General features: G+C 33.6%; 2 protein-coding genes across 3 annotated transcripts in view; both read right to left on the reverse strand.

The window, feature by feature from the left end:
- Positions 1-282: 282 nt before the first annotated feature.
- LOC110711250 (probable DNA primase large subunit) lies at positions 283-9,570 on the reverse strand. Its single transcript, XM_021889631.1, has 20 exons — positions 9,079-9,570; positions 8,888-8,949; positions 8,640-8,743; positions 8,410-8,491; positions 8,256-8,315; positions 8,085-8,142; positions 7,842-7,861; positions 7,473-7,556; positions 7,310-7,374; positions 6,325-6,373; positions 6,204-6,251; positions 6,038-6,127; positions 5,854-5,913; positions 5,414-5,473; positions 5,207-5,281; positions 5,028-5,113; positions 4,526-4,619; positions 4,338-4,445; positions 3,391-3,469; positions 283-894 (listed from the first exon to the last, which is right to left on the reverse strand). The coding sequence occupies exons 1-19, from the start codon at positions 9,215-9,217 to the stop codon at positions 3,452-3,454; spliced, it is 1,362 nt and encodes a 453-aa protein (XP_021745323.1). The 5' UTR covers positions 9,218-9,570; the 3' UTR covers positions 283-894; positions 3,391-3,451.
- Positions 9,571-12,422: 2,852 nt separating this feature from the next.
- The window catches only part of LOC110711260, a 28,591-nt gene continuing 26,652 nt past the window's right edge, over positions 12,423-14,361 (reverse strand). For both annotated transcript variants that reach the window (XM_021889645.1, XM_021889640.1), the window contains exons 12-14: positions 13,664-13,726; positions 12,987-13,031; positions 12,423-12,908 (exon numbers count right to left, since the gene is read on the reverse strand). In XM_021889645.1, coding sequence (XP_021745337.1) covers positions 12,723-12,908; positions 12,987-13,031; positions 13,664-13,726 — 294 coding nt within the window. In that variant the 3' untranslated portion in view covers positions 12,423-12,722. The remainder of the gene's footprint in view (positions 12,909-12,986; positions 13,032-13,663; positions 13,727-14,361) is intronic.

Genomic DNA, 14,361 nt, shown 5'->3' on the forward strand with positions numbered 1-14,361 from the left:
ATATGCCATGCTGACTACAAATACAAAATACAAATACTAAATACTAAATACTAATACTTATACTAACACTAACACTAATAATAATAATAAACCAAAACCACTTATATTATTTCCAGTTACTCCTACACTTATTCAGCTCAGAACTATACTATTAATAAATGTATAGTGTGTTCAGTTCATGGTTGAAAGTCACAAAATGCATTCAGCTCAGAATTTTACTTCTGATTCTGAAGCTGTCCTTTTAATTTCATAAGAGGCAACTTTATTTAAATATTTACCAAACTTTTTGCCCGCATGCTGGTTAAAAAAAATGGAACTTAAAAGGCCATATCACATAATGTAATGCACATGAAGTCTCAAAATAAAGGTTCGCAAAGTGATACGAAAACTGAGCTGCAGCAGCTTAAATACAGGATCATACAGAAAAGGAATTACTTGTATAAAAAAAACAGCATTAGTTAGACAATAAGCGAATCAACAACTTACATGTTGACGAAGGGGCAATGCAGCACTGTTTGCATCCTTCTGTAGTCGTGTTTGTAGAGCATGGAACTAATTATATAAAAATGAAAAAAAGAAAGCAAAAAAAATTCCTCCAGTCTTAGGGGAACTTTCAAAATTCACATAAAACAAATGGAAAAGATGATTATGGACATTAAAGTTGGTATATAATTATAACTGATACTAATATTTTACATCCTAAAGGCACTGATTAAGTGCCGTCATTCTCATTGCCTTTTGCATATTATAATCCTTCGATAAACTATATTAAGTACATAACTCAGTGAAGGCATTTCCCTTGCTTCGCACACGTAAACTTACCAAAAATACAAGACAGAAGATGTCGTCAGGACCACGTCGAAAAGCATGATTCCAGCAGACCAATATGCTCACCTGAAAAGGCGATTCAACAGTTCAAAGTTATGAAAGCAGTAACTAGAATAAAGCTTAATCTATAAACTAGTACTTTCAGTTCAACTATATCATCCACGATTTTATCCATACATTATTTCTAAATTCTAATCCCCCCAACCTTTTTTCCAACTCAAGTTTTAATATTTGAAAGGCATCAGGGTTTTATAACAATCAGTTCTACAATTTCAGAGAGGTAGTAACACATGGAGCAGAAAGTTTCACGAGGCCGTAAGAAACACAAAGTATACACACAAAACAACGTGATTTGATTTACAAAAAAACGTGATTTGATTTGTTTTATACGAATTTTGAATGAATAATATTATATATCTGAACCTGATCCAACCTTAGGTACTGGTAATCATGGTCACGATTGTAATATTATAAAACCAAAATAGATTAAAATTTTACCCTCTGTGTGTGTTAAATGCACGGGTTCTCCACCATCCAAACAGTGCCCTAAATTAATGCCAAAAGCCACATAATACAGTAACACAGACATAAGCAAACAACAGAGGGAAGGGAGAGCAAACAGGCTGTTTCTATAGAAACAACCTATAAATCAGGACTTCTGAAGTTCTGATGAGCCAAAAAGTAAGGCACTAATACTAAATATAGGAATTGATCCTCTAAAGAAAAATACATCAAAAAAAAAAAAATCATAGAAAATAATTTTTAAAATTTAATTTAGATCCTAAAACTAAGAATTGTAGCTACGTTGAAAGCTAGCCAACCACACCCCTGTGCTCCATTACTCCCAATAAACATGCTTGGAGAATAGTTCTGTACAAAGCCTATGAATACTTTCCAAGGGCATTGAGAAATTAATAATGGCCATGAAAAAGACTTAGATAATAAGACATTCAATGCAAAACGGAGAACAATCATGATTGAGAGCTAGTAGTTGTATTCTATTTGGAAGTGCTATTATTACTACAGTACTACCAACGGTAAAGATTTGCCCATCTTGCATAAGGCTCCAAAAAACTTTTTCTTTTGCTCACATTAGGCCATAAGATCTTCCAAATGTTGGACAAAATGCAGAAGACTAAGGCATTCCTACGGCCCAACCTTGTGACAGATACATTGGCTTTATGAGTACAATGGGCTTGATAATGCCATAGATCAGGGATATGTGATTCTATATCATCAGGAAACACCCAACATGTTCTTATCATGCTCCGGCACACATAGAACATCACCTTGTGCCTTCCAAGATTTAATGACAAGGATGCCTGCGATACCTAATTTAACATAAACACCATTGCCCATCTTTATACGCCTTCTCAGTTCTCACTGATGCATAAAGAGTTTGTCATGTGATTACTGCATCTACTATCAACTAACCACGCGTCATTTTTGGAGGTCTCCATAGCACTATTAGTAAAGTGCGCCTAGCTGCTGCCCAAGCGCAAGCCTGGGCAAAGCGTTTTCGTTGAAGTGCACTGTGGGCACAAAGAGGCACATTACGTCTTATGCATGTGCTTTGCACCTAGGCTCTAGCGCCCCTTTTGCCTTAGTCCTCACCAAATTCTTGTGGCTTTGAAATACTCCAAAGGACTCCTTTACAGAATCATCTTCTAACACACTCAATGTATCAACCATCTCTACGCCAATTAAAAGTTCACGGATCTTAACAGCACTATCAACAGCACACATTCAAATTTTTGGATACTTCTTCATTAGCTTCTCTATAGACCTTAATCTGGCTTGCTAATTTTGTCACCCAAAATGAATTGTTTACCATCTCAATAGGTCCAACTCTCAATTCAAAAGATATTCTCATATTTGGAAGTTTTATGATCTATACACCTAGACCACAGAGTGTTCCATGCCTGTTGCTTTATTCACAGACAGTATCCATTTGCAAGATTTGCAATGCAGTTTGACATGGTCAGTCTACCAAGGAGATATTGCCTCAAGATAAGGTTATCCATTAGCCCATATTTGACGACTCCTATATTTACTCTTAAAACTTCGTTTTTAGATTTCCCTAATATCCATTATCTGTACTGGTATCCAGGACTTGACCCTTATTTGTTGAGAATCCTGAGATTAAATTGCCTGGAAGGACAATAATCAGAATAAAAATTTATATATAAATAAATAAAGTAATTCTCTCTTGAGCCCCAGCTCATTCACTAGATGGTGATAGCTGACTTGCTCTTAAAAAAATAATATGGGACTCCACAGATTGAAACAGACGCACTGTAAATTTTACAGATACCCAAATAGAACAATTTGCAGGTTTTAACTTTTAACCAATTGACCGACTTATATATCCTCACTGACATAACACAACATGATAGTGCCACAGGAACAAAAGAAACCTGTAACTTAAAAGTATAGTTTCAGTCTACCAGGTAAAACAAAACTTCCAAAGTAATATGCATTTTAACAGTTTTCAATATTAAGTTGTTCATTGGAAACTATTAGGCCAAAACCCCACACAACACAATACAGTCATACTCATACCTGAAGGAAAAAGCAATAACAAAGGTCAATCTTGACGCCAAAGCCCTAAATATAAGGATCTTCATACAGAAGAATTGTTCTGCATAAAAAGAAATGCAAATGCACCTATAATCAATCATCAATGCCGAAAAAGCAAATGAAGACAAAAATTTTGTTTCCGTGGGATCTGAACATACTTAATTATTCAACCATTTTCCAAAAAGAATTTATAATAAGGACAAAAAAAGCAACTAACCAACCTTCAAAGCCTCAATGATAAAGGTATAAGTGGATTGACTGGATTCAAACCACACCACAAGAAACTTCACTTCAATTAATGAATAAAAGTCACTGTATATATTCTATATTTTAGATAAATACTGAGTCCCAAGCCATGCTATCAGTAGTGAGATGCTAACATGTAGGTCTTTACTTCTCATTACATAGCAGGCTAGATTCTCTCCCTTATTCTGTTTCCTGTTAAGCAAATATTGCAATCTTGTACGGATACATTGCACCAAATTTTACAAATAGGATTAAACTTCAATGATATCTAAATATAATTGCCAAGTTCTCACCAAGCTAACGTGACCTAGTAATAAAGGTTTGGCCTTATGAGGTATATCTTGCTATACACATGTTCTCTAAGCTCGACTTTATCATATGCTGAATTATTCTTTTAATTGCTTTATTATTATCAACATAGATAAGAAATTATTTTGCATATATATTTCACTATTTACATAATTTAAGCTTTTTAAAAATGAAAATTCAGGCATAAAGACAAATAGCTGCATTTGGGGATTTCAACCCAATATCAGCTATGGCTAGATATGGATCAACAGTCATGTTTCATGTATGAGATTCGAAATTCCTAGAAATCATTTCTAGGCTTATATCGGAAGCAAATAATATGATAAGGTTTTCAAATTTGCAGAATAAAATTATCAGAAAAAATAATGGCATACCTTTGATTGCAAAATCTTTTGGCTTTCACTGAAGTACTGGTTTGGATGGTTGATTCCAGCATCACAGGACGAACCGTGAATAGCTTCAAATGTTAAGGTGCAAGCTATCTGTGCACGCATTACCATTTTCAGATGATTAACAACCCCAGGTGCCTGATGGAATCAACAGTTAATGCACTATCCCTTACCTGGTAGTGTTTGTTTTGGACTTTGTCCATAACATCAGTCATTGCCCGACTACTCACTCCCATTTTACTAAGTGCGGCTCTAAGGTTGTCCTCGCTGCCAAAGTAAATAACACATCATATAAAGGCTAAATTACATGTCAAAAGCAAAGCCTCTGCCACATGATATGGTAAACAAGTAACCCTACTGCAATTATCATGAACCTTGCATTAATGTTTACAACTGCAAGAAACAAGTCCCTATGGCAGAATACAGACTTTTAAACTAAGGATAGAATATTTCAGATGAATTAAGAAATGGTGAATACCAGCTTTCACATATTATAAATTTGATGGTTTTAAATAAAAAAAAAAAAAAAAAAATGTCAAAATAGCTTCCCATAAGTAATGAAAAGATTCCCATAACTAACAGAATAGAAACCTGAGTGATGAGTCTAATCTCTACAAAAGGTGACTGTTTAGACATAACTAAGTCAATCAATATTTTATTACTAAGTGACCTTACCTGAAATGCCGATAAGGACAACCATGGTGATCTCCAACACCAGGAGTGCTTGAGATGACCTTCTGACAAGAGTAAGGTGTATAATCCTGAAAACACAACATCCAAGAACTCAATGATGATGAAATTGTAAATGAGAATCATTCCTCTCTTTAGGGAAAAGGTGCATATAGATAGCTTACCACTCTCTTGCCTTCTTTTCCATAGCTGTGGCGAATGCTGTAAGCATACTCTTTGTCAAATCTCTCAGCACCAACCTAGCAAAGACAGATCAAACAGCAACACTTATCATACAGAAATGCAACCTACTCAAAAAGATTCATAGCACAGCAATCCTACATCTGCTACCCAAAGTTTCAGGAATCAGTTGTTGATATTGAAGCCATTACCTTCTTGGAGAACTCAGATTTCCAAAAGACAAGAGCATCATCCAACGTTAATCCTACACCCTGCAGCAAAGAAAATAAATACTTGATGTGTCTTACCAAAATCACATGATAAACGGAAAATTCCAAACAAATTTGTTGATACATTAAGTGCAAGTAAAAAAAACCTTTGTCAACTATAAACAACACTAGTACAAGCATAAGTAACCATAATTAAAACATCCCTCAGTTGGGAAATCTTAACTCATTTTTAAGTGCAAGTAAAGATGTTACATCACCAAAGCACAAGACCTATAGGAGTATAGGACAGAATGCTTTATGCAAAAAAGTAACATTAATTTTAGGTGCAGAAAGGGTTCTGAGAGAATGACATTTGATTTCATGATCTTCAACAAGAAAAGGTTGGGAAAATGTAAAAGAGGTTTATTTCAGAAAATGCATACCTTGAGAAATAGACCTAATTGCATCCTGCCTCCATACTTAAGGTGATGGTCTTCCCTTAGCTGGCCAAAACATAAGTGAATATTGTCAAACAAGAGAGCAGTGTAATATCTGATGAAAATGACAATTAGAGAATAATTTTGTACAATATAAGTAACTAGCTGATTAGACAGTATAATTTTCGACCTTTTCAAATAGGTGGCGCATGCAGAGGGGAAATGAACTATTTGCTACTTGATCAATGTCTTTCAGTGATATCTCTGCAAACTTCTTTGCCTGCACAAGCGACAAGACACTCAAATTTTGATTTCAAGAAGCTACAGTTGTGCAACTTTAGTAAAAGAGATTATACCTCAGAATAGTCAGGACCAAGGTAGCTTGTGCTGAGAGATTCAACAATCTGCCAAGACAATAAGCACAAAGATCAATAACTGACAAACTCAAGATTCTTTAGCACATGCTCTGCTACTTACCGGAGTCAACCTATTCTTCTCCTTTTCGCTGATCATAGAGGTCCATTTTCTGTAGTAAAATCACAGGAATTAAGGAGCAAATTCAGTGTTGCAACTCTTTTCTTATTGAGATCAGATTCTGAGAAAATACTGAAACTTCCCACTCACAAAAAAAAAACAAAAAAAAACTAAAAACATGAAGAGAGACAAAACTCATATAGATGTCTAAGTTTCCAGTCTAGAAAGACAAATTTCCTAAATACATAATTGCAGAACAAACACATGCTTTTCATTTCCTAAAATAAATGAGCCTGAAACCTGAAACCTAAGACCTACACTAATTGTGGAGTTTTAGATGTACAGCTTGCGGCTGGTCTCAATTCCACAAGATCAATCTCTATCCACTCTAAACTTGTAGTGAGTTCACTTTGACTCGTGATGTTCTTGTGGACACAGTATGTATACGACTTTACGAGTCCTAAGTACATGAGTTCAATGCAGGAGTGTTGCAGCCCATAATGCCCAAGAAAACGTGAATCACCTATTTACTCACCGTCAGATAGATGCACTTTATTTAATTCTGCTTTTACAAAATGTTGTACCAAGGACGCTGCCAGCTAGAAAAACGTCTTGTTCCACTTTAGACATAATTTAAGGGTAGAAAGACTTAAACAGTACCAATGGACATTGTTCCCAAGCATGAAGGGCATTTTGTTAAGGGTCGCTTATAGTTTTTACCATTAAAATTTTCCAATCAATTAGTAGGTAATGACTTGAAGACTTCCTTGATTGAAATCCAACATTTGGGTTTCAAGATTAGATCACCAAGTAGGCAAGTAAAACAAGTTACAGCTAACATTTATGTGCTATATATTATATCAACAAACCATAAAATTCAGACTGAAACAAGAAAAGTATAGCAAAAAAGTTTAATATTTTCCCTCCTAAATCTGGCTATTAGAACAACGTTAAAGAAGAGTTCAAAGACAAGAATCAACCAACTAACCTATTTGCAAGTATAAGGTCTTTTGATAGATTGCTGCGAAATTGTGTGACAACAAGAGAAACAACCTAAAAGACAGATATGGATCAGCTCAACTATAGTACATGAATTAAGACCACTAAAAACAGTAATAAATAAATAAGCCAGCTAATCACCACTATCTCACCTGATTCATAGCAACATAGGCATGCCCTTTATGGATGTACACTCTGCGTCCAGCCACAAGTTCAGGAACTTCTTCAAATGGTACCTTGATTTAGCATATGTAGTTAGCAAAAAACACGGGAAATGCTACATAGAACAGCACTTAGTATTCTGAGCATCAGTCAATTTCTCGTGTTCAACAAGCAACAGAAAAAAGTCAAAAAGATGAATGTAGCACAACCAGGAGAACAATGTTCTGAGCTGTATTTCTTTCAACCCATGCCAATATTACATCTCCATCAGTAGAAAAGGTATTTAGAAATGATTCTTTGCTAGGAAAACTTGCTTTTAGAAGAAGGAAGATAATACAATACAAGAGCATTGAGCTTACCTTGTAAAATACGGTATCGGCTGCAAAACAAACGAAGTAACAACAATAAGATTGCATTGCAGCATAAACATGCAACTATAAAATAGAGTCAAATGGAGAAAAGAGGAAAACATCATCTCATAAAAAACTTCCTGTAAAATAGGTGAGACGAACGACCTTTAATACATAGTTAATAGATTCAATCATTAAAAAGACTTTCATAAAATAACATCAAAATGCATCTAAAACTTAATAAATTCATACCGCTGGTCAAAGGCTGCCCAAGGGATCGTGCAACTTGTGTTAGCTTCTCCTTCATACTCTAATATTACATTACAGTAAAAAAATCAGCACTAATATCTTACAATAATCACTCACATATAGTTAAAGATTACATAGCCGTTTTCAAAATAAGACTAAATAAACATTAATCACCTCGAGTTCTGCATTGCTAACTGCTTTGTAGGGAAGATCAAACTCCGCTAGTATCGCTTTCTACATACAAATGAATTTGAAATTATATTGCTGTGAAGCTGATATTTATTGAATACGGTTAAAAGCTTAAACTGCAAAATACTATTATATATACCTGATCATCGAAGCTCGCAAGCTTATATCGGTAACGAAATAGAGTTGTTTCCATTGACAAGAACCACTTTCTTAATTCCTCCCTAGAATTAACCAATTGTTTGGAGAAAAATTATTAGCTAAAGCAAAATAACACAACAAATGACAACAATACAAAATAAACAATAGTAAAAAAAAAAAAAAAAAAACCCAAATAATAGAGGATATACAAGCATGTAAGAGAATTATTACGATCTACAATAGACTAGACGGATTACAAAGTGAGAGATGATGTCCTTGTTAATTGTCTCGGAAGCTTGTGGATGTCCCATGTGTGTTTTCAACAAATTCTTCACCTAATTTGTCAAATTAATTAATCAAATCAGCCTGAACTTAAACCTAAAACAGATATGGAAGTAATAATCAAAGAAAATTGAAGATGCAACAAATTTAATAAGAATTCAATTACATTAACTATCTACAATTAGCAAAATGTTTACCGGCTCTTCAATTTCATCAGGCTTTTTTCCGCGATAAAGTTCGTCGGAAATTCCTTTCAGCACTATCATTACACAACCCAAAAACAAAAAAAAAACAATAAGCAACACGTTGTAGAAACCCTAATTTTCCGAAATTATAGTAAAATTGAAGTTCTGAAACGAAGAATCCACAGGAAGACTAGGAGAGAAACCTCGGAGACGATCAATGGCGAAGAGTTCGAAATCTTCAAGGCGAACTTCGAGTACAGGAGGAGTGCGGTAGAGAGGGATGGTGGAAACGACGGCGACGTCGTCGGTGGAAGTTTTCTTCTGAGGTCTCATGATTTCCATGGTTTTCCTACTCTTTCTCTCTCTAACTTTCTCTCTCTACTGGTGTGTGCTGCGTAGTGTGGTGGAGAAGAAAATGGTAAATGGAGTTTGGCGCCAAGAGTCGTCTCAAGAGATTGGAAAAGGGTAAAAATAGCGGGAAAGTTTTGGTTTCCGCTTTCTAGGGATGAGGGTTGAGGAAAAGACTATGGGACCCGAACCGGATTTGGGTATATGAGTATCTCGATTAGTCGATACGGTTAGGGTACCGGATACTCGTTAGTAGGGTTGTACGCAGTTTAGTCTGAACCGTAATCAAATCGGGCCAAACTTCATTTTAGTGGTTTGGTTTGGTTTTCGGTTTATAAAAATACGGTTTGGTTTAGGATTTTTTGTAAATACAGTTTACAGTTTTGCTTGGTTTTTCAAAAATTATAAACCAAACCAAACCGTAAACCAGTAAACCGTATTTTAATGTTTATATAATTTTTAAATAAATTAAAAAAATTATTATATATTAAAAAAATTTAAAATATAAATTAATAATAATAAAATCATAATACAACATAGGGTATATGTATAATAATGTATTATGATGATCAATTAATTGTTATTTTTATTATGTGTTAGCACTTGATTGTTATTTTTATTGTAAATTTGTAATACAATTTAATCCGTTTGGGCTAATTATTTAAATTTTATTATAAATTGATAAAATATTATTTAAAAATGTCTTCTCATTATAAACCGCACCAAACCATATTATTACGATTTGGTTTGGATACTACTATGATTTGAAAAATTGACCAAACCGTATTTTGCGGTTTGGTTTGGTTTGGTACTCAAACCACACCGTGTTCACCCCTACTCGTTAGGCCGTTACTAAATCGAGTATTTGACATGATATTTTATTTGAATAATTTAAAGCTATCTTTTTTTTAAAAAAATATTGTATAAAACCACCTAGTTAAAATTTTTGTTGTAATTTGCTGCCAACTACAAAACAAATGGCCATTAAATTGTTGAAAGTCGAAGCTCAATTTCCTGCAATAAGTGGTGAATTACAACATAAATTTTATATTGGGTGGTTTTTTACAACTTTTTTTTTTAAAAAGTGATTTTTCACAAGAACAATGATTTAAAAGGTGGTTTTTGACAAAATCTCTTTTTATTTAACTTTCCTTGTACATTATAGGTGTAAATGAGTTAAGATTTTCGATTAACCGATTAGGCTAAGGTTAAAGTTTGGTTCATTTATTCTAATAAATGACCAATCATTGTTTTGAAGATTGTTTAATGAACATCATGAACATGAACATAGGTATACTACTTCATATAAATTTCATGAACTACTTATTTATATTCATTAAAATAAAAATTGTTACAAGCAAAGGGCTTTATATAAGTTTTTTTCAAAAAAAGAATTAATAAGCATTAGTTACACCAACTTATTCATGTTTTCATAAGTTTTCAAATAAAAAAAAAATATAATAAAAAAAATCATGTTTTTATAATAGATAGCCATATTTATACTGATTTAACAAATTAATATACCAATTATAAAAAGTTCATTATGTTCATATAAAAGTTTGATTGATTGTTGATTCAAATTAATTGATTTTTAACATTTTAATTGAAATTTTTGCAAGAATGTTAGTTTAAGCTAATTGAAATTTTTGCTTGAATGTCAGTTTAAGCGTATCATTAAAATTGTTATATGTAGAAGGCTTCATATAAAAAGTACCATAAGAAATAATAGGCATTAATTACAACGTCCTTTCATAAGATAAAAAATAAAAAAATTACTCTGATCTATCTGTGATTTAATAATTAATATACAAATTCATGCCGTTTAAGAAATTATTACCCAATTATTTTCATTGTGTTCATTTTAAAGTTTGATTGTTGGTTTATAATAATTTAATTGAAACTTTTGCATGAATGTTAGTTTAAATTAATTGTATTTGTTTTACCGACTAAAGTTGTGCTCCTTTTCCCCCCTATTTAATTATTTCAATATACACCCCTATTTAATACTTTCAATATAGTATGTATTAAAGCTCCGTTTGGTAGGGCGTAAAACATTTTCAATGAAAAGTGTTTTCCCATTTTACATTGTTTGGTTTGGTGTAAAACATTAAAATGTAAAACTAGGGGTGGAAAATGAAAACATTTTCCCCCCAATTTAGAAGGAAAACATTTTCCATCACAAGTGGAGGGAAAACAATTTTCCCTCACAATTGAATTTTCAGTTCAACCAAACAATGGAAAATGCTTAAAATGGAAAATCATTTTCCATTCAACCAAACAACGGAAAACTTTTTTGAAAATGAGTTTTCCATTGTAAAATGATTTTCATGGAAAACCATTTTACATTGAAAATATTTTACACCCTACCAAACAGACCATTAGTGAATTAGTTAGGATCTTGCTAACGAACGCCCCCGGAGCATTAGATAAGTATTTAAAATATTTCCTAAAATAGTATCAATTTGAAAATGCATGCAAAAGTCATGGGTTGATTGGTGTAATTTGTGTTCATTTTAATTTAATATTTCTACTTTTAATTAGCTTATCCAACGCCCTAGGGACGTTAGCTTTTGCCTACTATATATATCAAATACAGTATTGTTGCAAATACATCAAAGAGTCATTGTAGGCACATAACAATTACAGCAGTCAGCAAATGCATCAAAGTATCACCAAACTTACATTAAGTAGCCATTGTAGACATTTCAGATTTTCATCCAATTTTAAGGCTTCAATGTGATCTCCATGACTAAACTCACCCAAATTGGACTTGTCAATGAGACCACTATTGAGCACTGACAGGCTTTTCTAAAATCTTAACTATACTGTAATTCATACGTTTATTCAAAACAAATTACCGAGTAGCTACTCTCAAGTCTAGTCTTAATTAAAAAATTTACAACTATTTTCATATTTAATATGGAGCAACATTTCAGATTAAAAAACAAATATTGTATAAAATAGATAGATTATAAGCAAAAATTAATACTCATGAAGTACACATTCAAACAAAGAGTCTTATAAGAGTTTATAAGACAATACAAGCAGGAGAAACAAGGTATCATCAAATTCCCTGCAGAAATACTACTCCGCAGCAGATATGGCGCAGCAGCAGGGCAGCAGCCGGCGAGAGGTTACAAATCAAAATACCTCACACAAAGAAAGAAATTGCTTACCTCCAAGGAAGGGGTGAAAAACATGAGAGAAACGCTCATTGTTTTTTTTTATTATGATGTAGTTCACTTGAGGACTTGAGGTCTCCAAACATTCAATATTGTAACTGTACATGAACAAGAATGATCTTATATCTAAACTCGTCTGCTTCTCTACAAAATTTAGCAACCAGAAAGACCTTCATATATCTTACTGGCCATTCCTTGCCAATAAGGAATGTGGCTATTGATATGATGTTAAATTCAAAAAACCTTTCTAGACAGCTTACAAAGGGATCTATATCTTGTATAACCTTTTGTTACTTAAATTAAGCAATTGTAGCAATCTACATGAATCTGAAATTTCTTGTCGCGCTAATTGTTCTTGAAAGCAAGCCAGCGCTTTTGACATTGGGCTGTGTCGCAGGCAACTCAGGACTGGAAGGCTTTTCTGTGATTTCTGTTATATTGCACCTGGGGGAAACCCTAGGACTGGCATTGTTCTTTACTGCTCCTGAATTCTTTTGACACTCCTGAAAGTGTTGGCTATGTTGGTTGTGGTTGAAAGCATGAAATAAAAATAGAAGTGAAAATGAAAACGAATAGCTTACCGTCAAGCCTGAAGTTGAGGAAGCATTACTTGGGTCTCCATTAGCCTGGAATGGAAAAGACGTATCAGCAGAAAACAAACTATTCAATAGACGTGTAAAATTCTCCCTAGCAAAAGCCTTTGTGCTGGGCATGTTATTCCCAAAAATTGTAGCCAAGATATCTTAAGAAAAGACATCACTGGATGTTAATCCATTGGGCCCTATATGATGTGGTCTCTCAATCCATTGGAAACAAGGAAGAAAAGACAGCACTGGACTCTTTTTTTTTTATTTTTTTACCCTCTATTCAATTTAAATGTTTGTTTATATTATGTACATAACATTCTCTCAGGCGTTATAGCATTGGTTGCACTCAGAAGTGCCATTGAACTCACTAGATCAAATAAAGACTAATGGCCCTGATGACTATTGATTTTGTAGAGCCTTGTAAAAAATGACCCAAGTTCACAAAGTATTAAACTAAAAAGCCAGCATGTGATGAGCACATATTACAAACTACAAACCTTACGGGATCCATTAGCAGAATGAAAATTACTGAGATCAAATTAGTGTGCCAGAAAACCAATACATTTACAAAGACATAATAAGCACCAAAAATAAAATAAATCAACATGGGAAAGGCAAAAATTTCGGGAAGTTGTGTATTAATCAGAATTAAGTAGGAGATAAAAGCACACCTCATTAGATCCACAAGAAGTTGAAGGAGAGGAAGGCTCCAAGGTAAGAGGCAGGGACACAGACTGCAAAATTAAAGCAGTCAACAAGAAATTGAGAGTATACCACAGAACTTACACAGCAGTAACTAAGGATCAAATGAATGATGGATTGCCCCATTCTAAATTTTCAATTCACCATTGTATAAATTCAGTTAACATGCTTCAAAATTTTAAACACTGGAAACCAAATTTTCAATGAAAGACCTCCAAGATTCAACATCTTCCAAAATCCTAACCCAGAAACACCTAATAACATCACAATTCAAATAAGAAAACTAGGGAGCTGTTTCAAAACAGTAGTAGAATAGAAGTCTGAACCCGTTAACAGAGATGATCTTGTCAACCAAAACAAACTTACAGAGTAGATGGCAGATGTTTGTTTGTTTGTTTTTTTTTAAAAAAAAAAAACACAATACCCAAGAATTCTCAAGAACCTCATTAACAGCAGTCACTGAACATATAAACCCAACTATATTCCTCACCCATCTGACAGTGACCATGCATCCTTAATTATATGATCAATGCAACTTGAATGCCAAATTGGCCATCAAACAGAAAAAACATGCATAAAAAATGCTTCATTATCCAGGCTTTGCAAAGTAGCATAGCTATCATGTGCTATCATGTGTTTGTAGTTCACAGCATAAAGCATAACATTT

This window comes from Chenopodium quinoa, unplaced genomic scaffold, assembly GCF_001683475.1.
Source record: "Chenopodium quinoa cultivar QQ74 unplaced genomic scaffold, ASM168347v1, whole genome shotgun sequence".
Taxonomy (NCBI): Eukaryota; Viridiplantae; Streptophyta; class Magnoliopsida; order Caryophyllales; family Amaranthaceae; genus Chenopodium; species Chenopodium quinoa.

Excerpts from the sequence above, each read along its gene's own strand:
- LOC110711250 (XM_021889631.1), bottom strand. The coding sequence starts at position 9,217 with ATGGAAATCATGAGACCTCAGAAGAAAACTTCCACCGACGACGTCGCC. Across the intron at positions 7,557-7,841 it reads CCGATACCGTATTTTACAAG|GTACCATTTGAAGAAGTTCC; the intron begins GTAAGCTCAATG and ends TGCTAAATCAAG. Across the intron at positions 4,446-4,525 it reads TCCAAAACAAACACTACCAG|ATAGCTTGCACCTTAACATT; the intron begins GTAAGGGATAGT and ends ATGCGTGCACAG.